General features: G+C 42.6%; 1 protein-coding gene across 1 annotated transcript in view; it reads left to right on the forward strand.

The window, feature by feature from the left end:
• Positions 1-1,004: 1,004 nt before the first annotated feature.
• LOC109463737 overlaps positions 1,005-25,621 on the forward strand; it is a 42,480-nt gene continuing 17,863 nt past the window's right edge. Inside the window, 26 exon segments of the mRNA XM_019760586.1 lie at positions 1,005-1,008; positions 1,219-1,695; positions 2,217-2,353; positions 3,110-3,359; positions 4,707-6,464; positions 6,675-6,934; positions 7,306-7,367; positions 7,656-7,885; positions 8,466-8,719; positions 9,130-9,184; positions 9,187-9,260; positions 9,961-10,123; positions 10,284-10,376; positions 10,800-10,868; positions 11,066-11,146; positions 11,419-11,697; positions 16,618-17,097; positions 17,614-17,750; positions 18,462-18,711; positions 20,356-22,113; positions 22,334-22,593; positions 22,947-23,008; positions 23,304-23,533; positions 23,711-23,964; positions 24,305-24,445; positions 25,399-25,561. Of these exon segments, the coding sequence (XP_019616145.1) occupies positions 1,005-1,008; positions 1,219-1,695; positions 2,217-2,353; positions 3,110-3,359; positions 4,707-6,464; positions 6,675-6,934; positions 7,306-7,367; positions 7,656-7,885; positions 8,466-8,719; positions 9,130-9,184; positions 9,187-9,260; positions 9,961-10,123; positions 10,284-10,376; positions 10,800-10,868; positions 11,066-11,146; positions 11,419-11,697; positions 16,618-17,097; positions 17,614-17,750; positions 18,462-18,711; positions 20,356-22,113; positions 22,334-22,593; positions 22,947-23,008; positions 23,304-23,533; positions 23,711-23,964; positions 24,305-24,445; positions 25,399-25,561 (7,981 nt within the window).

Below are 25,621 nucleotides of genomic sequence, written 5' to 3' on the forward strand. Positions count from 1 at the left end.
TTCTTATTGCAGTACCAGTGCTGATGTGACTAGATATAAGTGATTTATAATTCTTTACATGAATATACGGATTATTCTACAGCGTGTTACCAACCTTCGGCCCCCTTCGCGGCAATGAACTTGTCCCCTTCCCACTTCCTCGTCAACAGGTTCGAATTCGCAACGAACCCAACTCTTGTAGGAGAAAGTATGGACAATATAATCAGCGTAGAAACCGAAGGCTAGGAAGACCAGGTAAGACATTCTAAAAGAATTCTTCACTAACTTTTTCATTTGTATGCCGAGAGCGTAACGACAGATAATGCCACATACTGCTAGTATACAGTAGTGGGACTATGTATCGTATAACGAGGTGACGAAAAACATAACAACAGCATTTCTATTGACTGCTCGTGAGCTTTGGCACTCTTTTAAAAAAGACAGGCTCTGAATGACCTAGATATACAGATAGAAATAAATAAAGAAATATACAGAGATATGTTTATATAGATATAAAGTAAGGTATATGTCACACACAAACACACTCTAATTCTCACTTTCTCTCGCTCTCTTTCTCCCTCTCCCCTCTCTCTCCCTATATCGCTCCTCCTCTCTCTCCCTCTCCCTAACGCGCTCTCTCTCTTCTTTCTTTCTCCCTCTCGCTCCCCCTTTGCCCCTCTATGTTAATTTCATTAGCATATACTACATCGTGATATCATGATGTGATTGAACACTATGTCATTGGACAGAACATCCCATCTTTACCGTTCTTGTTTAGAACACCGCAGTCTGGGATGTCTTGTGTCCGCCTCATCGATCCTACCAGAAGTCTGACTTTCCTGCTCTGATGTCACAACTATAAATCACTATGGAAACAGGTGAGCTACATTGCTTACTTTTACTTCAAAGTTATGACTCGAGGCATATAATGGATTGCGGCTGGGCCTGCGCTGGAAGTCCTACTTTCTGGTATTGGAGTTGACAACCGCCGATCTTCAAAATATTATAATATATGGTACCGCACCATGGGTCAGTCTGTAACCTTAGGGTTTTTACAGCATCTGTTGTAGTGTATTGTGCAGAATATTTTATCTTCATTACACAACGAAACGACACAAACAAGAATACAACGTACTGTTCACATCTGTATCTTGTGACCCTTTCCAATACATTTACAAGTAAATGTGACATGTTCGTACGGTTGATAAACATATTTATTTTGAACTTGTTGTTTCCTAGTTCCGCATGTTGTCATCCTGCACGCAGCAGAGGATGAGGAGTTCGTCAGGGGGCTGGTGGAGGGGCTGATGGATCTGCACCTGGGTTATAATCTACTCCAGACAGACATATTCTGTCTGCAGGTCACAGATGCTCCTGGTGCCGTCAGCCGCCCACAGCTCACGTCCACACTGACCCTCGGCAGCGTGAAACTTGTCGTGCCCGTGATCAGCAGACACCTGCTTGCTGACCAGTCCTCGCTCACGGTCGGACTGGAAACTTCCGTCAGGAACAAGAAGCCTCGATACGTCATTTGGCTGGACCAGAACCATGATGACTTCCGTGAGTTCGGTACGTTAGTCAGCCGGCAGTACCCAACCCTGGAGGCGCCGGCCAGGCGGGTCCCGCGGGACAGGGTGGGGGAGACGATACCCGGCGGTGTTATCAGTTGGATTTTTCACGCCTGGGATGTACGTGACGCGCTCTGCAGACAAACAGGTGAGGGTGGACATATCATGGCTGAGACATAACGCGAACAAGGATGGTTCTTTTTTTGGCGCCATCACGTCCAAGTTAAGTCTGTTCAAATGTGTATATACAAAGTAATAAAAACCTTTACCTGGTAGAAACCTCAAACTAAGATCCAAGTACTTCAAGGCAAATACCTACTTTCTGCATTAAGGTACTGTATTTAGTGGCCTTTACATACAACTGTGCAATCAATTTTTTGTGCACATAATAGGAGCACAACCTTGACAAACATTTCACATGGTATACGTAGAAGCACTACACGTAAAAACGTGTTTTCTTCCATACTTGAATATGTTTACAGATTGTACGAATAAGCTTAGCGCAAACTGCGAATTGACCCTCTGGCACAAAAATGATAAATTAGTGCTATCGTGTACGTATCAATTGCAGCATTTTTACAGATACTCAGATATTTAGTGTGCTGTCTCACAAAACGAGTCGACGTCAGGCTAAGTTGTTGTGTGCCGATTGTCTGCTCTTCTTCACAGGTGAACTGAGGCTCCCGTGCTGGGGCGCCTTGCACTACACTCATGATTTCCTGTCTGACAACATGAACCTCCCAGCTGTTCTCACACGGCTGGAACAGGAGAACCAGCTGAGTCCGGCTGACGTCCTGTCTATCCAGGTAAGTTACATGGTGGGACCGGTACTTGTCAGAGTCTTCATAACAACATGACCGTGCCAGATGCGCTTGACATTGATATCATATTTCATATTAGGTGTTGAATAAACCTACCTGTAATCTACATTTAACATAATACGGATGCATGTATATACATAGTAGCAAGCACGTTTATTATACTAAAACTCTGAATACCTTTTTATAGATTTTCACCACTCAACGTTATAAAGCCTCTAGTAGACTCCTTCGGGCTGTACCAAACGGTGCAGAAAATTTACTGCATTTCCCATAAGTCTTCAATATCAGGTCAGAGGTTAGATAGCTAGAGATTAGTTTAACATTTGGTGTTGTCTGTGGAAGTTAAGGCAGGGGGCCGTCAAGATTTCCAACAAAAACGTGGTTTGAAGAGTTATGTTGAGTACGTACAACGTACTCTACTGGGCCATGGGACTTACGAATCTTTGACTCTATCTATAGTCTATCATACCTATTTGTATTTCCTGCTCCTTTTACGTATTTATCACTCGAGCCGAAGGGTTTATTATTAATAGTACTTTACATGTATATTTTCTGTACCGTTCATCTGTGCTGGTGGTTAACATTAAAAAAGGCTGACTAATGGTAGCCTTTTTCATAATCTCTCTTTGATACCTGCCAGGCTATTTGGTCCCCTCCCCGATCTAGCTCTATTCTAGTACAACTTCGGTTGTTAATGTACATGTAAGGCCAACCAACCCCTGCCAATGTTCCCTCCCCCAGACGGAGCCGACACCTGTAAGCAGGGCCGGCCGGTTGTTAGATATGCTGCGGGACAGGAGGTGGCAGGAGCCGTACGACTGGTTAGTGCGGGTCCTGCGGAAGGAAGGACAGGACTTCCTGGCGGAGGAGATGGAGGACCGGGAGCGGGACTGGGAGCGGGTCTACGGCATCGGGAAACAGCAGACGGCACAAGCTGGTCACCATGCTGCACAGCCGGAACATGGGGAACATTCATCAGACAAAAGTCAAGGTAGGCATGATATATAACAACGTCTTATTTAGAATGCCATAACGCCCCTATCTATTACATATATAATTGAAATGTTTATAATGCTTTTCATCATTTGAAACTCAATTCCTTAATGGAAATATTGTTCATTTTTCACTGATACTGATACTGTTTATTCACATTGATTGGCAGCCATATGCATTGTTGGCACAAGTGATTACATATTAAAAAAACTTGAAAGAGATACACATTAAAAGTACGACATTGACGATTAAAATTAAGTAGATTTAAAAGATTTAAGGAGATTTGTAGGTCGGTCCATTAAAACAGAGGCGGACTATTATTTACAAATCTTGGTTACTGAGGCTTATTGCCTGAAACAGAAAAGATTTTCTCAATCTTTCAGTTCTGAACTTCGGTATGGAGATGTGGTTTCCATTTCTCAGGGACCGCAACAATTCAACAGTTTTTCAACAGTTGTTTATAACCATTATTCAATAAAATGTTTGTCAATTAAGAAAATAAATTTTGATATACTGTTTTGTTTTACTTATTAATTCGTAACCCAATTATATCAATTAGTTCTCCACAGGTAATCCCCTAAACAAAATTTGAATATATAGTCCATAACACAGAACAGCTAGCTACGAGCAGTAATATACAGACAACGTGCTGATTTATACTGAAAGTTTCTCGCATTATCAGTTTCCATTTATATCAGTTTGTTACATAAGGCCACACCGACTTAATTTTATGGATGACATCCGCGCCGCGCGCACATTGATTTTCGCCTGTTTTAAAAAAAAAAGATCTCGTCATCCGAGGCTCTGGCCTGGCTCTCGGCCTGGGTAGTCCATGATAGTTAGCGACAATACGTAGCCGGGCACCCAGGGTACCGAAGCTCCACGACTCAAGAACTCAGTACATACGTACAGTGCTGGTTCATAAATTCCGCAAAAAGCCATTATTTGCCGGCTTATAGTATACGTCGCTATGTACTGCCGCAAATTCACAATACCAGCTTTGTATTCCTGTGGTTTAGTAGCATTTTTATTTTAGCCGGATTTTTATTTTATTCGCCCACGCGCACTAGTTTGGGGGTCTTCAGAGGATGTCATCCATAAAATTAAGTCGGTGTGGCCTAATGAGAAAATGAGAACTTTTCACAAGAAGAAGTGGTCTCAATTGGTGTCCTTGTATTGCTCCTAACACAGTAGAACTAGCAACAAAATGAAACCTTAACAGCAGGGTTTATTTTGAAGTGTTTACTGTGTTCTGTAGATTACAGCAGATAAGATATGGTTACGTTTGTGCTATCTGGTAATTACAAGAATGTTTATGAAATATTAATGCATGTCTCCTGTATAGCATTCATACAAACGGAGATGCACCGCTCCGAGGCGAATATGAGCGATACTAAAACACCTTTGGAAGTCAAGTGTGTGTTTCTGGGACAGACGGAGGCAGGGAAGACCAGTCTGATCAACTCTATGATGATGGGTCAAGGTCACGTGGAGTCTGAAACTGACAGAACCATCGGTGTTGACGTCATCAGTTTCCACGACACCGAGAATAACGTCAAGTACGCGATGTACGACTTCGGAGGTCACCAGATCTACCACTACACGCACCGGTTCTTCCTGACACGCCAGGCCCTGCACATCCTCAATGTAGACCTGCCAGCATACGAGTCAGAAGAGTTCCAGGAACGAGTGGGAACGTGGCTAACATCCGTGACTTCCCACGTCTTCAACCCGGCTATCCTTGTTGTAGGAACCAAAGTTGACATGTTTCAGCCAGACAAGGCCGAGGAGATAATAGCAGCAGCTTGTTCCTCCATCCAGAGAGACATCCAGGTCGCTGAGAGTAGAATACAAACCAAGCTGAAAGAAGAGATTCAGCTCTGTCAGAAGGCATTGGATTCAGTGGACAGCGTATCAGACATGCCCGAGCCATTCTATGGTCTTACTATGGACGACATCTTGGCCAAGAAAGAATCACTGGAGAAGTTATTAGACGGACGACCCAAAGGTCTGTTGAACGTACAGGTTATCCCGGTCAGCAGCAAGACGTTCCAGGGTATTGAGGAACTGTGTAACAAGATGGCAGAAATGGTGAAGGACGAGCGATTGTTCCCTGCTGCTCGCAGAGAGCTACCGACTTCGTGGACAAAACTGTCAGACAACATCAAGACTTCGGAACGGACGAGCCTTAAAGTCAAGGATTGTCGGGACATAGGGGCAGCTGCAGGGATGAAGGAGTCAGACGTCCTGAACGCGCTCAGCTATCTGCACGTGACCGGACAGATCCTGTTCTACAATCACATCAGGGGGATGGAAGATCTGGTCTTCCCGGACCCAGCCATCATCCTCACACTCTTCAAGCAGACTTTCAGGCATGACCTACCGGGATATCTGGACAGCATAGCTGAGTCTCTCGCCGAGCATACCAGAGCGCAGTTTGCCAAAGACAGGGCGTCCTTTTTGAAGACGGGCAGAGCCAGCGACAGTTTTATGAAGAACCTACTTGGAGACAATATTGACACCTTTAACAGTCTGTTTCCTCTGATGAAGCACTTCGGCCTGTTTTACTCAGGGTCGGTGATCTTTCCAACAGAGCTTCCTGCCGCCCAGCCTGACGAGGTGGCGCACTGTTGGCCAGAGTTTGTGCCATCAGGCGGAGAGGAGGTCTCTGTTACTATAGAGTACAGCCAAGAGCCTCCTCTGGGTCTACCGGAAACCATGGTCTCCCGTCTCCTTTCCATGGAGCAGACCACACGCCGTCTCCTCACCAAGGACACAGTTGTCGTTCATGTTGGAGAGAACTCAGAAGACATCATGTACCGCCATTTCGCTAAAAGCGAAAAATTCTGGATCCGGGGAGAGCCGGAGAAGGCGTGGCGCCTGACTCAGACGGTAGTGAGGGAGAAAGAGGCCTGTTGGGACGAGTTTCCTGCCTTGTACTCTAGTAACAGTGTTGGAATCGGGGAAGCTGCAAAGTCCCTCACTATAGAGGCTGTGAGGCGTCACGTGCCGGATGACTTGTTAAGACTGTCCAGGGGAATCTGGGAAGGACCACTTCCTGTCACCAGAATACCGACAGACGTCATTGGCAAGTATTTCATTGGTAAGTATTTCATGCATCCACAAAGTAATGAAGGAACCTGATATAGTTTGGTAATTACAAGTCAGTAATGTAGATCCTAGATAGAAGCTAGATACCTAAAGACGAAGAGATAACTTAATCGACTTAATGATTTCTATATTTTAGTCTTAAAACCATTTTTTCCATATGCCTATGTTCCAACGCCTTATTATATTAACACCATATGTGCAGAGAACCGGCTGTACCAGGTCAGCAAGGCTGTTGGTGAGGAGAGGCAGCTATGGACCCGACTGGGACAGGAGCTGGGACTGAACAGGTCCGTGTTGGACAACATTAACGGATCCATGGACATCCAGAAGACGTTCCAGATGCTAAAGGCCTGGCGCACCAAGACCCCCCACGGACCGCTCCACTACCTACCGCAGCTGGAGGAAACACTACAGAACATCGGAAAACCGGACCTGGCTAAAGATGTACAGGGGATTTACAAGGTGAGTCAAGAAACCCTAGTCTCTTCCCAAGTCTACCTGACGAATACTCTGTCATGGAAAATTACAGTTGAGGAGAATTTATGATTACTGGACTACATCTTGAATTTATGACTGTATTGTACGACCGACCAGGTTATAAAGCATTCCCTTATTTTCGTTATTAAGTAATGTTAATGTCAAGGACTGAAAGTTTGACGTCACGGTCAGGAGAGAAAAACGTCAGACATTTTCATTGGTGGCTTTCGAGATAGAGTTTAATCTTGTAAAGAAAAAAAAATTAGCCTAAACTTTGGTTAGTACACTGGTTACTCACATACATGTTCATGTACGATATGCTTTTAAATTACCAATATAATATCCCATGTATCCAGGAATACCGTGATGCCTTGCCGACACAAGAGGTCTGTCCTGAGATGGCCGGGGACACAGAGTGGTAAGAAGGCATTCTAATATGAACTCCATATGATTTTGCAAGTCCAGCAACAACAAAGACGTTAGTAATGATAAGTAATAGAATGCAATACTACACTATACACTAATTTCAAAGGAACTTATTGCAGCGGTAAACGAAATCCACGTGGACGTTTTTAAAGCAGACACATGTGGTCATGGGCTTCTTCATGGATTTTGTTCGATCTTCAAATTACTGTCTAGAAAATCCTAGACTGTCACAACTGTAGTATTGAACACTTGAATACAATACCTGTGTCCATCTCTTCAGGTCCCTCCGCCTGCCAGGTGAAGGGAAGTACCTGTGCAGACGGACCGGCCTGGGCGTGGTGACGCCCTACCCGCTGCACGTGACCTACAGGAGTGCGAACTGGTCCGACAACTGGCAAGAGGATCAGGGATGGATGCCGGTGGGTCCGCTCTTCTCCATCCAGTGTGAGGACGTGGAGGGGCCGGTGGACATCCAACTGCCGCACGTGCTTCACCTGGATCAAAACACAGGTATACCTGCAATTATAGTCTTTGCTTTTGTGAAACATTTTCGTATAATTAGGCAACTCCAAGTAATTTGTATGGATGACGTCCTTAATCTAATGCGAGAGCGCAAAAAAGGCAAAAAAAATATTACTAAATTTCAAATATACTAAAGGACAATAAATGTTAAAGTTCACAAAGTGAATGCGAGAACACAGTGCAACAACTAACACGTATTTTATTCGTAATGAAAACAGCAATAAATCAGTGGAACAGCAGTTATCGTCATGTCCTTTTCTTTCCATACATCACATCTTCCCTTATCAAACTAATTTTGCAGGCCTTACGTTAATTATACGATTTGTGGCACTGCCGTGACTATTTCGAAATAGTTACTGGAAGCGGAATTTCTTGTTTTTTTTGTATTTGTGTGTGGGGGGCGTGGGCGAGGGACAGGTCAAAATCAATGCGCGAGGACGTATATGGATTTCTACTTTAAATAGGTTTTTTTCCGTTTAGTTGATCACAGACAACAGAACACGCTAGTTATCAAAAAAAGTTGTTAACTGAACAGAACGTAATTTCCTCATAAACACTTTTTATTTAGTATTGAATCCAGACGATATCGCGATCGTACACGTTGTGGGAGAGACAGAAGAACTCCTGACGGTGTCTGACATCAGCCCGACCCACCTCACCACCAGATTCCGGAAGGGAAGCAAGTTCGGTCCTGTGGTGAGAAAAGTCCTGGGGATGGACCTGAGCAGGAACGGCCTGTGTGTGGTGTTCGCACCGCCAAACTTTCACTCGGTCTTCCAGCTTCACGTCTACATTATCTCCAATGTGGTGCCGATGGTAGAGGTAAGGTGCCTTTTGGTTCCCGTCAAATTTTATTGAAGAAAAAGTAACGTTTATCACCAGTATTGCCTCCCAAAATTTCCTTTTTTCTACTTTTTTCTAAATGTATCAATAACGTATGGTGAAATGCATACGTAGGGTGGTATTATTATGAGGAAACAATATTGTCATAAAAAGCTCATGAGCAAATATATGACAAAATATCTTTGCTATGCTTTTTCCTCTCTACCTAGTGTGTAGATCAATAGAAAAGAAGTGGATATGCATATATGTCGAAGTAACCAAGGCATAAAACATGTCAGCAGAAACCCTAACCAAACTGCTCATAATTTACTGTAGATGTATTGGAAATAACAGCAATAAAATTATTATATTATTATTCTTTGTTGATTGCATGGGTTAAGCATCTCCAGAAGCTGGAGGGTAAGGTCGGCTACTCCAGCTGGGACCCTGAACAGCGTGTACTAAAGCTGGGGAGGAGTATCGCCTGGAGGTGACGGCCAAAAACGGAGCAGACATTGACGTGGAGACACGGCCGGAGGAGGTTAGGAAAAGATTCCTAATTTTAATATCGCTTTGCAAATAAGCCAGTACTGCTTCGAATTCCAATTTGATTATTTAATTGGCCTTGCATCTCCTCCAAAAGTCCTCTGAGTATCAGTTTTATAGAGTTTCAGCTTATTGAGATACCAAGAAGTCAAGTCTGCTCCTCGTACCTTGTAATGGGATGTAATGTTAATGAATATGAAATCCAGCCTTCTTCACGACTGTTCCTGCCCAGTCCGTAATTTGGAACCTGTAACTTCCAATCTCAGTCATCGAGATGGGTTTCGCTGGTAGCAAGGATCTTTGTTACTGAGAAGGCATTCTAAGACGTCATTATTTCTCATGCTTACAGAAATTATGTGGACTAAATGTTAGCTCTTTTTGTTCTTCATAAGACTAGACAAGACGGGGTTTTGTTTCTAAGAGGTCGTGTTTTCATCAGAAAATGGATGAAACGCCAACACACCGTTGACGTGGGAGGGGCTTTACCCAACACGTATCCAATTGCAATATTGCCGGATTGTCACTCTAAAAGCAACCAGGCCAGTCTTTCTGATCAGGTCTCTAGGTCACGTCCTACCTGATCTGAAGTATCGACCTACAAGAGTGAAGGCCTGTTGGGGCTATCCTGGTCGACGATTGTGGCGATATGTTATATAAATCATGAATCATAAAAAGAACATCTATCACTACGGCAGGGTCTGGAGTTTGACGACACGTTTGAGACAGGGCAGTACTACAAGAAGTTCCGTGTGGAGGTGGACGCCAGGAAGTACAGCAGAGCGCAGAGATCCAAACTTCGGTTCGACCTGCACCTCAAGAACGCTGACCAGACTGTCTGCAGATTCATCCCAACCAAAGGTTAGAAGAAATCATTTGTAGCATTTTCTGGCTCACTAAATATTATCTTTGAAGACCTGCCTTACCCCCTCACCAGCGAACTGTCTTTGATCTAACTTGTAACGGGGTATTCAGCGCTCCTTGTACAATATGATTATGAACAACTGTGTCTAAACTGCAGATGCACAAGATTTTGAAGGCGCTGACGCGTCTTATGACAGCGACAGTGGTGTTTCGGAGGCAGTCGCTGATGCAAAGGCAGTCACAGACTTAGGTAAAGAAGCACTCCATATACACATACTATTAGTTACCCATGCTTTGGTAGGCGCATCCACTGCATTTGATAGCGATGCCCTATCTAATTTTTATTTGTAAGGAGGGAATTACAAAAAGTGTTTTCTTTCTATTACCAGTAAACTCCATTTACTATTCATAATTTGTATCGTTTACTGTATTAGATGTTTATAAATACATCGTACGTACTGTTATCATTTCAATGTCAATTCAACAGTCCATGTGATCTTTTGGAACAACAAATCTAACTCCTCGTCATACAAACAATAGAGATAGCTTGCATATCTCCATTTTGTAAATTTGTTTTAATAGTTTAATTCTCCTTGGTGCTATAGAACCACCAATGGAAGACATTGTCGTAATGTATAATGTTTAAATTAAGCTATCTCATTTCAAAAATCAGAGCGAATGTCTCCTGAGGCCGGATCCAGTGGTACAAGACATCGTGAAGAGATGAAAGGCGAAGGCGAAGGTAATGCTTGAAGATTGTGACGTGTCAAGAGAGTTGTAATTTGTTAACAGCAAAGTTATGTTTTTATATTTTGCTGGCACGGTTATATCGTTACCTAAGTATGAAAACTATGTCGCCCATCTCTTGTACCTAGCTGGACTCGAAACTTGTAATCCTCGAATGCAGGGTAAGCGTAACAAAAATTGTCATTTTCCTAGGTCGAACTAGATCGCGGAAGATGTCTGCTGGGCCAAGCCCAAAAAGACCACGAAGGGGACGATCACGAAGGGGAAAGCAAGGTGGGTATCGAAAATCGCTCTGAAATGGTGTAAACCCTAATTAATATCACCAGGACAAGGCTGTAACATACATGTGTATGCCATACATGTTTCCTGGTTAATAAATATATATTTTTGGTAACCACAATCTATATCAACCAACTTTCATTACAATAATCAAACTTTTTGAGTAAAAAGATAATCACATTTATTGGTCACATTATAATTTCAAACACAGCAAGTTGTACATATTTGACCGTGAAATTTTTTACAATTTTCTTTTTTTTTTTCAGTAGATGTTGAAGAAGCTTCTGCTGATGATCTGTACCTACGGATCTCTCAGAATCTCAAAAACAACGAAGTTAGGGATCTTCGCAACTACTTGGATAGTAAAGGGCTTTTGCCAGCAAGAGATCTCCAAGATATGGACCCACATCAGATGTGTATGAAGCTAGATCAAAGGGGGAAGTTGTGGGAGGGAGATCCTACACTCTTGGAGCGCCTCATGAGAAAGATTGGCAGAGATGACTTTGCAAACGAGGCGACTAGCATTGCTGCAAAGAAGACGGAAGGTGAACACATGTTTTGCTTCAATTGAATAGGTGAAAGAATGCCATAGTTGAATGTCTGACACGAGGAATGTCAAACAGTAGCTTTGGAAATTTTCTTACATGTATTTTTGATTGGTTATATTTAGATATCATTTTGTTAAAATTTAGTTAATTTAGAAAAAATATTTTTGAATATCAATTTTTGTCTATGGAGGTTCATGTTAAGGGGTCTCTGGAAAATTACAAGGAATTTGCTTCCTTACTGATTTTTTCGAGAAACATGTGTTTAGCTCACTGTTGCTTATGTTGATGCCCTCACTAGTCCCTTATCTCAGAAGATTTTTGTTCCAAGAAATGAAAATTGTTCTGATTTGTATTGTTGTCCGACTGCAATGGATGTGCTACCACTTTTTCGTCAAAGCACGTTTTAAAAGAAATTGTCAGATCTATACGTTATTGCATTTTTCAGGTCCTTTGAGTAATCAATTCTTTTTCGTTTTTCTATTTTAGGTTTATCAGACTCGCAGGAATCTTCAGATGACTAGTGCTCCGTGGCCTTGGGCTGCAACTCAAGTAAACAAAGGGCTAAAAGAGACGATTGAGGTTCTACAAAGTTGAACCATTTTGATTGACACAATTGATTTCTTTTGATGTAGGTCGTTTGAAGATGTGTGTCATGTATTGTACCTTCTATCACAAATTTGCCATGTTTTAAAAGAAAAACTAACAGCGTGTGTTTTTACGAGTGCCTGATGTTATGACAAGACGTTATTTGTACTTTTTTAAAATTTTTGTATATCTACTGTTACGAAAGATTTTGACGAGTACTTCATTTAAGCTTTCTTCAATTTGTAAGAAAGACAATAGATATTTTTGTCAAAATTCTGAGACTGAATAACGAGATGATTCAATTTATTGGTATAAGTAAGAACCAACTTGTAGCAACCCGTTTATAGTGAGCTTAAGACAAATATAATCTGTATATATAAACGACTATATTGGAATTTTAAGTTTAACTTGTGTTTAAAGTCGCAGAAATGACCACTAAGCAATGATATTTCATTACTGTACCACCAACACTTGTGTGCTACAAATGTCAAATATTCCCGTTCAAATATCAAATTTGCCATGTTATTCAAATGTCCATGGCTAGCATATAGTGAGTTGCTATTTTTTACGAACATTATCAGTATACATGTACATCTTCCAGAAATTAAAGATTAAAGACCAACTTCAAAGGCATCCATGACAGGGGGCTATATATTTCCAATAAACCACACTACACACACCGTACCATTTACAGTTTGTTTTGTTTCCGCATCCTTCTCCACATGCCGACATTAATGGTCCGTCCCTGTCCTTGAACGCTTTGTACACACCTTACCGTTAGGGAGGTTTCAAGAACACTAGAGGGGCATGACGGAGTCCATCGGCAGAAACAGCTTCAGCTTTTAGTTACAATCTGATGACGTGCTTTAAAGGCTGAAAACTTCAATCCTGATCATTTGATGTACCACGGGAAGTACACCTGTTACCCAGTTTTCTAACTATATATGTCTGTCGTGTTACAATGTAGACTCGCCATGCTCTTTCCGATTGGCTGTCAACACATGCTTTTCTACTATAGTGAAATAGTAGAAAGGTAAACCTTAATGTACCTGAATACAGTGACAAGATCTGTCTTAAACGACTGCATTTAGCAACGATCCCGCCTGCCTAATGAATAATGAATGAATGACAACCTTTATTGCACATTTTTGCCACACTGGGCGAAGCACAGGTCGAAACAAGATATGATAAAAGATATATACAAAATAAAACTAGCTATCATGACATAAATTCAACTTCTCGCTTTTCAGTTATAGTAGAGATAAAGGAACAGATATGTTTTTCGATGCAAGGCTTGTCAAGTCGCATTAGAAATATGAATTTTTCTACAGTGCTCAAGTGTAGGAAGTAAGGAAATAGGTTTTGTACAAGCCTCTACAGATCATTTCTCTCTTTACTATCTAATCTACATTCTATAACAAACTGACATTCATCCTCTATTCTATTCGAATTACAACATGTACATAACCTTTGTTCCAGAAGGGTATATAATGTATAGATAAGCCATTGTGACAGGTTGACCCCGATTGAGGTCACCACCAGGTGTGTCTTCACGGCAGGCTGGTTTGGAACAATGGTTAGAGTGTTGGTGACGTTTACCGGTGACGTAGACAGGAAGAGCCAAATACGCCAGGTGGGTGTATTTTGTGCAACAGCTAAAATGTCACGTTGTTTGCTATACTTTGTTACAACCTACAACCCCTTTACTTCAGTAAGCTTGTCCTTCTGCCACATTTAGTCTCGAATTGACTCACAAAGAAACATAATTTGGGATGATTATAAAGAAATATGACCCTATGAAGACAAGGTAAGTTAGAGTTAAAGTCTTTAAGCCTTTAGTCCATCTTAGTGAAAGTGTATCTATGTGTAATTAAACATAAAAAGCCAAAAAATTGTAATGTTAAAACCAAATTTCTAAAATTTTCCAAATCTGCCGGAAACCCGTTGCCATGGTAACGCAAACATCTATTAACTTATCCCATTATTATGAAATTGTTACCAGAAATATTTTAGGAAAAGTCACGAAATTTGATGGTTCTAGCGCATTGCATTCAGGTGCTATATATCCGATATGAAAGTTGGCGCGGACCTCAAAAGCCCCCCCCCCCGTCTAAATACGGTTATACGGAGACACTCCACAGCTGCCCCACCAGGCTCAAACTGAAAACATACCTTTCTTGACGAAAGCAATGATATTAACTTTTAAATAGCTTACACTTCTCACAAGTATAGAATTCCTTAAATTTGCCATTGAGGAATCCTAGAATTTTCACATTCATTATGCAAATTAGGTAATTATTTCCATAATTGGTATCTGCAGTTTGATGTCTCACCTGCCAGATTACATACATTACATGTATAAAAGTTTTATTATGTAAATACTGTAATTACAGAATTTCTTCCTCGCTTATGCAAATCAAGTCACACACACACACACAAACACACACACAGAGACACACACACACAGACACACAGACACACACACACACACACACACACACAGACAGGCCAAAATAATGCCCCGATTTTTCATGGAGGTAGTGATGTACAGAAACTGCCAGCCTTTACTTCAACTTAACACCTAAACCATGAACTTATGTTGCAGCGCGGGATACGATTGAGTGACATAGAAGAAACTTCAGTTCAAACTTTCGCCTGTTTAACGTAGAACACCTATACCTCGAATATATTACTGGTTGCAATAAAATTTTCTTTGTATAATGTAAACAAGCTAAAGGTACCGGTCGGGTAATCTAGTACTCCGAAGCTACACGTGTCATTTTTACCTGTAAGTCGAGACACATTGTAATGGTTTTAACACAAATTAGAATAGTAGATACTACAACCCAGACAGCCATACAGGTTTACGAATTAAACTCTAACGAGTAGTGTTTTTAACCAGACGTGTTTTGCACCAGGTAGGTGAGCAAACAACACGTCATTGTGTCAGGTTGACCCCGAGGTCACCACCAGGTGTGTCGTCACTGACTCGGAACAAAGGTGGGGCCGCTAACTGCGCAACAGGTTTTTGCGCACACAGGGAGGAACCAACTTCACCATACGGGGGAGGACTAGTGTGAGATACAGAGTTTACACTGTGTTAAAGACCAAATCGGTACCTCCCGAATTGCAGAAAGAGTACTGATGTGACTAGATATAAGTGATTTATAATTCTTTACATGAATATACGGATTATTCTACAGCGTGTTACCAACCCTCGGCCCCCTTCGTGGCAATGAACTTGTCCCCTTCCCACTTCCTCGTCAACAGGTTCGCAACGAATCCAACTCTTGTAGAAGGAAATATGAACAGTCAGCGTAGAAACCGAAGGCTAGGAAGACCAGGTAAGATAGTCTAAAAGAATTCTTCACTAACTTTTTCATTTGTATGCCGAGAGCGTAACGACAGATAATGCTAGTATACAGTAGTGGGACTATGTATTGTATAACGAGGTGACGAAAAACATAACAACAGCATTTCTATTGGCTGCTCGTGAGCTTTGACACTCTTTTAAAAAGGACAGACTCTGAAAGACCTAGATATACGGATAGAAGTAACTAAAGAATTCTACAGAGTTATGTTTATATAGATATAAAGTAAGATATATATCACACACAAACGTTAACACACAAACACTCTAACTCTCACTCTTTCTCTCGCTCTCTTTCTCCCTCCCTCTCCCCTCTCTCTCCCTATATCACTCCCCCTATCTCCCTCTCCCTAACGCGCTCTCTGTCTTCTTTCTTTCTCCCTCTCGCTCCCCCTTTTCCCCTCTACGTTAATTTCATTAGCATATACTACATCGTGATATCATGATGTGACTGAACACATGTCATTGGACAGAACATCCCATCGTTACCGTTCCTGTTTAACTAGTTCCCGCATAGGAACACCGCAGTCTGGGATGTCTTGTGTCCGCACCATCCTACCGGAAGTCTGACTTTCCTGCTCTGATGTCACAACTATAAATCACTATGGAAACAGGTGAGCTACATTGCTTACTTTTACTTCAAAGTTATAACTCGAGGCATATAATGGATTGCGGCTGGGCCTGCGCTGCAAGTCCTACTTTCTTGTACATGGAGTTGGCAACCGCCGATCTTTAAAATAATGGTACCGCACCATGGGTCCGTCTGTACCCTTAGGGTTTTTATGTTGTAGTGTATTGTGTAGAATATTATATCTTCATTACACACCGAAACGACACAAACAGGAATACAATCTACTGTTCACAACTATATCTTGTGACCCGTTCCAATACATTTACAAGTAAATTTGACATGTTGTTACGCTTGATAAAACATTTATTTTGAACTTGTTGTTTCCTATTAGTTCCGCTTGTTGTCATCCTGCACGCAGCAGAGGATGAGGAGTTCGTCGGGAGGCTGGTGGAGGGGCTGATGGGTCTGCCCCCGGGTTACAATCTACTCCAGACAGACATATTCTGTCTGCAGGTCACAGGTGCTCCTGGTGCTGTCAGCCGCCCACAGCTCACGTCCACACTGACCCTCGGCAGCGTGAAACTTGTCGTGCCTGTGATCAGCAGACACCTGCTTGCTGACCAGTCCTCGCTCACGGTCGGACTGGAAACTGCCGTCAGGAACAACAAGCCTCGATACGTCATTTGGCTGGACCAGAACCAGGATGACTTCCATGAGTTCGGGACGTTAGTCAGCCGGCAGTACCCAACCCTGGAGGCGCCGGCCTGGCGGGTACAGCGGGACAGGGTGGGGGAGACGATACCCGGCAGTCGTGTCACTTGGATGTACGGCATCGCCTTTGATGTGCGTGGCTCGCTCTGCAGACAAACAGGTGAGGGTGGACATAGCATGGCTGATACATAACGCGAACAAGGATGGTTCTTTTTTTGGTTCCATAACGTCCAAGTTAAGGGTGTTCAAACGTGTACATACAAAGTAAGAAAAACTTTTACCTGGTAGAAAACTAAAACTCAGATCCAAGTACTTCAAGGCTACTTTCTGCATTAAGGTATTTAGTGGCCTTTACATACAACTGTGCAATCAATTTTTTGTGCACATAATAGGAGCACAACCTTGACAAACATTTCACATGGTATACGTAGAAGCACTGCACTTAAAAAAAGTGTTTTCTTCCATACTTGAGTATATTTTTACTGATTGTACGAATAAGTGCAAACTGCAAAGTGACCCTCTGGCATAATAATAATATAAATCAGTGCTATCGTGTACGTATCAATTGCAGTATTTTGAATTATATAGATACCCATATATTTAGTGTGCTCTCTCACAAACGAGTCGACGTCAGGCTAAGGATTGTTGTGTGCCGTTTGTCTGTTCGTCTTCACAGGTGAACTGAGGCTCCCGTGCTTGCTGGTCTTGGGCAACACTCGTGATTTCCTGTCTGACAACATGAACCTCCCAGCTGTTCTCACACGGCTGGAACAGGAGAACCAGCTGAGTCCGGCTGACGTCAGGTTTATACAGGTACATACTAAGTAACATGGTGGAACCGGCCCTACAGTCAGAGCCTTCATAACAACATGACCGTACGTGCCACATGCGCTAGACATTGATATTACATTCTATATAAGGTTTTGGATAAACCTTCCTGTAATCTACATTTTACATAATACGGATGCATGTATATACATAGTAGCCGAAGCACTTCTAGCATACTGAAACTCTGAATACCCTTTCATAGATTTTCACCACTCAATGTTATAAAGCCTTTAATAGGTTCCTACTTGATGTACCAAACGGTTAAAAAAATTTACTGCAATTCCCAGTTTAAAACTGTATATTTGATGCTGTTTGTGGAAGTTAAGGCAGGGAGCTGTCAAGATATCCAACAAAAATGTGGTTTTACAACGTACTCTACTGGGAGTTACGAATCTTTGACTCTATAGTCTATCATACCTATTTGTATTTCCTGCTCCTTTTACATATTTATCACTCGAGCCGAAGGGTTTATTATTAATAGTACTTTACATCTATATTTTCTGTACCGTTCATCTGTGCTGGTGGTTAACATTAAAAAAAGGCTGACTAGTGGTAGCCTTTTTCATAATCTCTCCTTGATACCTGCCAGGCTATTTGATCCCCTCCCCGATCTAGCTCTATTCTAGTGTAACTTCGGTTGTTAATGTAAGGCCACCCAATTGCAAACCCTCCTGATCCCGATGTTCCCTCCCCCAGGCGGAGTCGACCTCAGGGAGCAGGGCTGGCCTGTTGTTACACATGCTGCGGGACAGGAGGCGGCAGGAGCCGTACGACTGGTTAGTGCGGGTCCTGCGGGAGGAAGGACAGGACTTCCTGGTGGAGGAGATGGAGGACTGGGAGCGGAACTGTGAGGGGTACTTTGGCATCGGGAAACAGCAGACGGCACAACCTGGTCACCATACAGCACAGACGGAACATTTGGAACATTCATCAGACAAAAGTCAAGGTAGGCAGGATATATGGCGTCTTATATAGAATGCCATAACGTCCATATATCCCTAAACAGTACACCTGGGGTCCGCGCGGACCCCAGCGCACTATATATTCTGTAATATCTTTTTTGTTTCTAAAGATTTTTTTCTGAAATTTTAGGTAATTGTCACCCACAAAGTTGCCTCTCAATACAGTGCAAAAAACTCCGTTTCTACCATTTATAAAAAAAAAATATCTGATTTTCTTTTGGGGTCCGCGCGGACCCCAGCCGGCTTTCGATCATAATGGATACACTGGCGTTCTTATACATTACCTTATTTCCGTTTTTATATGTTTTTATGCACTCATCGTATGTCTACCAAGTTTTCAGAGAATGGTGTAGTAATAGAATTAAATTTTAATAACTTTGGTGTAATTATGACGTCTATGACGTCAGAGCTAATAATATAGTCCGCCATATTGGATTTTGACCAATGACGTCATCAAATTAGCATATTCTATGCATATTAAATGATTTAACTTATATTTAATTATGTAGGATGTTATAAATGTTGGAAAAGAAGTGTAATTTAATATAAAACTCAAAAAACTTTTATGTTTAAACCAAAAATACTTCTATTTTCAAAAAAACTGCCTGCTAGAAACCCGTTGCCATGGCAACACAAAAAACATCAACCTACTAGTATTAAACTAATATGAACTTTTTTCCAGAGACATTTTAGGAAAGGTCTCCAAATTTGATACTTCTAGCGCAAGCCGTTTAGCCGCTATCTGAGATCAAAGTTGGGCCTCAAAAGCCCCTTCAGTCTGAAATGGGTTTAAAAATCGGGTATTTCTTTTTGTCTTATTTTCTTCACCAAAAAATAGAAAAAGTTCAAAATGTATGATGTTTGTATGTGATGTGGACACAGAGGTTCCCACATCAGTTTGCAAAACAATTGAGCTGGTAGCATGTTGATAATTTCTAAAAATTAGAAAAACAGGTTCTGGGGTCCGCGCGGACCCCAGGTGTACAGATTAATCAGTCCGGGAAGGTGTACTGTTGAGGGATATACATAATAAAGTGTATATGTAGTCACCACGTTTCAAATACTTTTGTTCGTGTGGAACTCTACTCATCAAAATATTGTTGATTCAACTGTTTAATAAATAAGATGTTTGACAAGAAAGACATGTTTAATAAATTCGTGTGGAACTATACTCATCAAAATATTGTTGATTCAACTGTTTAATAAATAAGATGTTTGACAAGAAAGACATGTTTAATAAATTCTTCTAAGTACTATAATTTACATTTACAGAACCATTTTCACAAATAAGTTCTGCAGTAGTACTATAATATACATATAGTCCATAGCACAGTGCACGCCTAGCTACAAACAGCAATATACAGCGAAAGTCCTGATTAATGCTCTATTAATCATTCTCCATTTACATTGTTTTCTTGGAGGTTTTTTTTCAGGAAGTGACACTGTATTGCCCCATAACACAATAGAACTAAGAACAAAATTAAACCAAAGTAACAGGGTTTATTTTTCATTGTGTTGTGCTGTTTTCTGTAATTCTCTCAACAGCAGATTAAGCCACAATCATATTTGTGCTATCTAAAAATAACAAACATGTATATGTGAAGTATTTGTGTATGTATCCTGTGTAGCACCCATTCAGATACAGCTACACCATCCCGATACCTATAAGGGCGATGCTAAAACACCTTTGGAAGTCAAGAGTGTGATTCTGGGACAGACGGAGGCAGGGAAGACCAGTCTGCTCAACTGTATGATGAAGGGTCAAGGTCACGTGGAGACTGAAACTGACAGAACCATCGGTGTTGACGTCATCAGTTTCCATGACACCAAGAATAACATCAAGTACGCGATGTACGACTTCGGAGGTCACCAGATCTACCACTACACGCACCGGTTCTTCCTGACACGTCAGGCCCTGCACATCCTCAATGTAGACCTGCCAGCATACGAGTCAGAAGAGTTCCAGGAACGAGTGGGAACGTGGCTAACATCCGTGACTTCCCACGTCTTCAACCCGGCTATCATTGTTGTAGGAACCAAAGTTGACATGTTTCCGCCAGACAAAGTCGAGGAGATGATAGCAGAAGCTTGTTCCTCCGTTCAGAGAGACGTCCAGGAAGCTGAGAGTAAAATACAAACCAAGCTGAAAGAAGAGATTCAGCTTTGTCAGAAGGCATTGGATTCAGTGGACCGAGGATCAGAAATGCCGGAGCCATTCTACGGTCTTACAATGGACGACATCTTGGCCAAGAAAGAGTCACTGGAGAAGCTACTGGACGGACGACCCAAATGTTTGTTGAACGTACAGGTCATCCCGGTCAGCAGCAAGACGTTCCAGGGTATCGAAGCTCTGTGCAACAAGATGGCAGAAATGGTGAAGGACGAGCGATTGTTCCCCGCTGCCCGCCAAGAGATGCCGACTTCGTGGACAAAACTGTCAGATAACATCAAGGCGGCAGGACGGACCCACCTGCAAGTCAGGGATTGTCAGGAGGCCGGAGCAGCTGCAGGGATGAAGGAGTCAGACGTCCTGAACGCGCTCAGCTATCTGCACGTGACCGGACAGATCCTGTTCTACAACCACATCAGGGGGATGGAAGATCTGGTCTTCCCGGACCCAACCATCATCCTCACACTCTTCAAGCAGATCTTCAGGCATGACCTACCGGGATATCTGGACAGCATAGCTGAGTCTCTCGCCGAGCATACCAGAGCGCAGTTTGCTGAAGATATGGCGTCCTTCTCGAAGACCGGCAGAGCCAGCGACAGTTTCATGAAGAACCTCCTTGGAGACAACATTGTCACCTTCAACAGTCTCCTTCCCCTGATGAAACACTTCGGCCTGTGTTACTCAGGGTCGGTGATCTTTCCAACTGAGCTTCCTGCCGTCCAGCCTGACGAGGTGGCGCACTGCTGGCCAGAGGTTGTGCCATCAGGCGGAGAGGAGGTCTCTGTTACTATAGAGTACAGCCAAGAGCCTCCTCTGGGTCTACCGGAAACCATGGTCTCCTGTCTCCTGTCCATGAAGCAGACCACACGCCGTCTCCTCACCAAGGACACAGTTGTCGTTCATGTTGGAGAGAACTCAGCAGACATCATGCTCCGCCATTCCGCTACGAGGGAAGAAATCCGGATCCGGGGAGAGGCGGAGAAGGCGTGGCGCCGGGTTCAGACGGTAGTGAGGGAGATAGAGGCCTGTTGGGACGAGTTTCTTTCTTTGCACTCCAGTAACAGTGTTAGAAGCCAGGAAACAGCAAAGTCACTTACTATAGAGGCTGTGAAGCGTCACGTGCCGGGAGACTTGTTAAGACTGTCCAGGGGAACCTGGGAAGGGCCAGTTCCTAATACCAGAACACCGACAGACGTCATCGGCAAGTACTTCATTGGTAAGTACGACATGCGTCTATATATGTACTAGTAATATGTAATGAAGGAACCTCATATAGTTTTTTTTGGTAGTCAGAAGTAAAAATGTAATTTTACTAGATAGAGAGTAGATACTTTAAAGATAAAAATATAACTCAATATGACCTGACCCCTTAGTTTTATTCTTAAAACCACATCCACATGTTGCTGGGCTCAATCATATTTACAACATATGTGCAGACAACCGGCTGTACCAGGTCAGCAAGGCTGTTTGTGAAGAGAGGCAGCTGTGGACCCGACTGGGACAGGAGCTGGGACTGAACAGGTCCGCGTTGGACAACATTAGTGGGGACGGGGACACCCAGGAGACGTTTCAGATGCTGAAGGCCTGGCGTACCAAGACCCCCCACGGACCGCTCCACTACCTGCCGCAGCTGGAGGAAACACTGCAGAACATCGGAAAACCGGACCTGGCTAAAGATATACAGGGTATTTACATGGTGAGTCAAGAAATCCTAGTCTTATCCCAACTCTACTTGACGAATACTCTGTCATGGAAAATTACAGTTGATGAGAATTTCTGATTGCTGGTCAACATCTTGAATTTATGACTGTATTGTACGACCAAGTTATAAAACCTTATTTTCGTTATTAAGTAATGTTAATGTCAGGGAAAAATTTGACGTCACGGTCAGGAGAGAAAAATGTCACAGACATTTTCATTGGTGGCTCTCGAGATAGAGTTTTAAATTGTAAAGAAAAAAAAATAGCCAAACCTTTTGTTTGTACACTGGCTACTAATTACCATACATGTTCATGTACTATATGCTTTACCAATATCCCATGTATCCAGGAATACCGTGATGCCTTGCCAACACAAGAGGTCAGTCCTGAGATGACCGGGGACACAGATTGGTAAGAAGGCATTCTAACATGAACTCCGTATGATTTTGCAAGTCAAGCAACAACAAAGACGGTAGTAATGATAAGTAATGGAATGCAGTACTACACTATACACTAATTTAAAGGAACTTATTGCAGCGGTAATAAAAACGAAATCCACGTGGTTGTTCTGAACGCAGACACATGTGGTCCTGGACTTCTTCATGGCTTGTTTTGTTCAATCTTCAAATTACTGTCGAGAAAATCCTAGACTGTCACAACTGTAGGATTGAACACCTGAATACAATACTTGTGTTTGTCTCCTCAGGTCTCTCCGCCTGCCAGGTGAAGGGAAGTACCTGTGCAGACGGACCGGCCTGGGCGTGGTGACGCCCTACCCGCTGCACGTGACCTACAGGAGTGCGAACTGGTCCGACAACTGGCAAGAGGATCAGGGATGGATGGCGGTGGGTCCGCTCTTCTCCATCCAGTCTGAGGACGTGCAGGGGCCGGTGGACATCCAACTGCCGCACGTGCTACATTTGGATCAAAACACAGGTATACCTACAAGAGAATTCGCTTTTTCGACACTTATTCCTAAAATTATAAAACTTTCTGCTTAAAAATGTTTCTTTCATTTCCGGTTAGTTGATGTCTAACAATAGGACATGCCAGTTGTCAAGGAGGTGTAAACTGCACAGAACAAAAAAATTATCATATACATTTTTTATTCAGCACTGGATCCAGACGACATCGCGATCGTACACGTTGTGGGAGAGACTGAAGAACTCCTGACGGTGTCTGACATCAGCCCCACCCACCTCACCACCAGGTTCCGGAAGGGAAGCAAGTTTGGTCCTGTGGTGAGAAAAGTCCTGGGAATGGACCTGCGCAGGAACGGCCTGTGTGTGGTGTTCGCGCCGCCAAACTTTCCCTCGGTCTTCCAGCTTCACGTCTACATCATCTCCAATGTTGTGCTGATAGTGAAGGTGAAGAGTATTTCTCACGAAACTGACTGCTTGGCTTTCTTTGAGTATCTTTTGTAGGTATTAATTTATATATGTAAAAGATAATACCATCACTAACAGAAAATCTCATGGCACTTTTGACCTCATGTACCTGCGGGTTCATGTTTCCTATTTTAAGCGACGGGTCATCCGAACGTGATGAAGGCTACATCCGCATATCTGGAGATAATCTGGAGATAATCTGGAGATAATTGTTTGCAATTGTTGTATTGTAACGTAATTTAACATTTAAGATTTGTTATCGATCAACATGTATGTTATTTTATGTTAACGTTGTTCTTTATTAATTGTATGGCTAAAGTATCTCAAGGAACTGGAGAGGGACTACGGCTACTCCAGCTGGGACCCTGAACAGTGTGTGCTGAAGCTGGGGGAGGAGTATCACCTGGAGGTGACGGCGAAAAACGGAGCAGACGTCGACGTTGAGACACGGCCGGAGGAGGTACAGAAAAGATTCCTAATTTTAGCATCGCTTTGCAAATAAGCCAGTACTGCTTCCAATTTGATTATTTAATTGACCTTGTATCTCGTCCAAAAGTCCTCTGAATATCAGTTATATAGAGTTTCAGCTTATTGAGATGCCCATTCTAAATCAAGTCTGCTCCTCGTACCTTGTAATAGGATGTAATTTTAATGAATAATAAATCCAGCCTTCTTCACGACTGTTCCTGCCCAGTCCGTAATTTGGAATCTGTAACTTCCAATCTCAGGCATCGAGATGGGTTTCGCTGGTAGCAAGGATCTTTTGTTACTGAGAAGGCATTCTAAGACGTCACTATTTCTCATGCTTACAGGAATTATGTGGGCTAAATCAATGTTAGCTCTTTCTGTTCTTCATATAAGACTAGGCGAGGTCGTGTTACTAAAAGGATCAAAAAATGGATGAAACGCCAACACATCGTTGAGGTGGGAGGGGCTTTACCCAACACGTCTCCGGTGTTGCCGGACTGTCACTCTAGAAGCAATCAGGCCAGTCTTTCTGATCAGGTCTCTAGGTCACGTCCTATCTGATCTGAAGTATCGACATGAGTGCAGGCCTAGTGGGGCTATCCTGGCCGATGATTGTGATCGATTCTATCCTCAATATTTATTAATGCAGGGAACTCCACAGGGCACATGTACAGTCCACCATTTCGAGCTCCCATTAAAGTATATGTTAAACATCTAAGAAATGAAAAGGTGACCTTTGCCCTACAGGCCTAGAAAGGTAGCCATCTTCTTTGGTGATCTCTGACATAGCATGTTTCATATCATGTTTTACAGTCAAATACAATATGATTTGCTAGAGAAGTATTTGAAAACTTTAACCTAGTAGGAGTATGTGAAAATACGGACTTACGTACTATAATGTGGCAACATGTTATATAAACCTGAGAACATCTATCACTATGGCAGGGTCTGGAGTTTGACGACACGTTTGAGACAGGGCAGTACTACAAGAAGTTCCGTGTGGAGGTGGACGCCAGGAAGTACAGCAGAGCGCAGAGATCCAAACTTCGGTTCGACCTGCACCTCAAGAACGCTGACAAGACAGTCTGCAGATTCATCCCAACCAAAGGTTACGGAAAATCATTTGTAGCATTTTCTGGCTCACTAAATATTACCTTTGAAGACCTGC

Source organism: Branchiostoma belcheri, unplaced genomic scaffold (assembly GCF_001625305.1).
Source record: "Branchiostoma belcheri isolate BF01 breed outbred unplaced genomic scaffold, Haploidv18h27 scaffold13, whole genome shotgun sequence".
NCBI classification, from domain to species: Eukaryota; Metazoa; Chordata; class Leptocardii; order Amphioxiformes; family Branchiostomatidae; genus Branchiostoma; species Branchiostoma belcheri.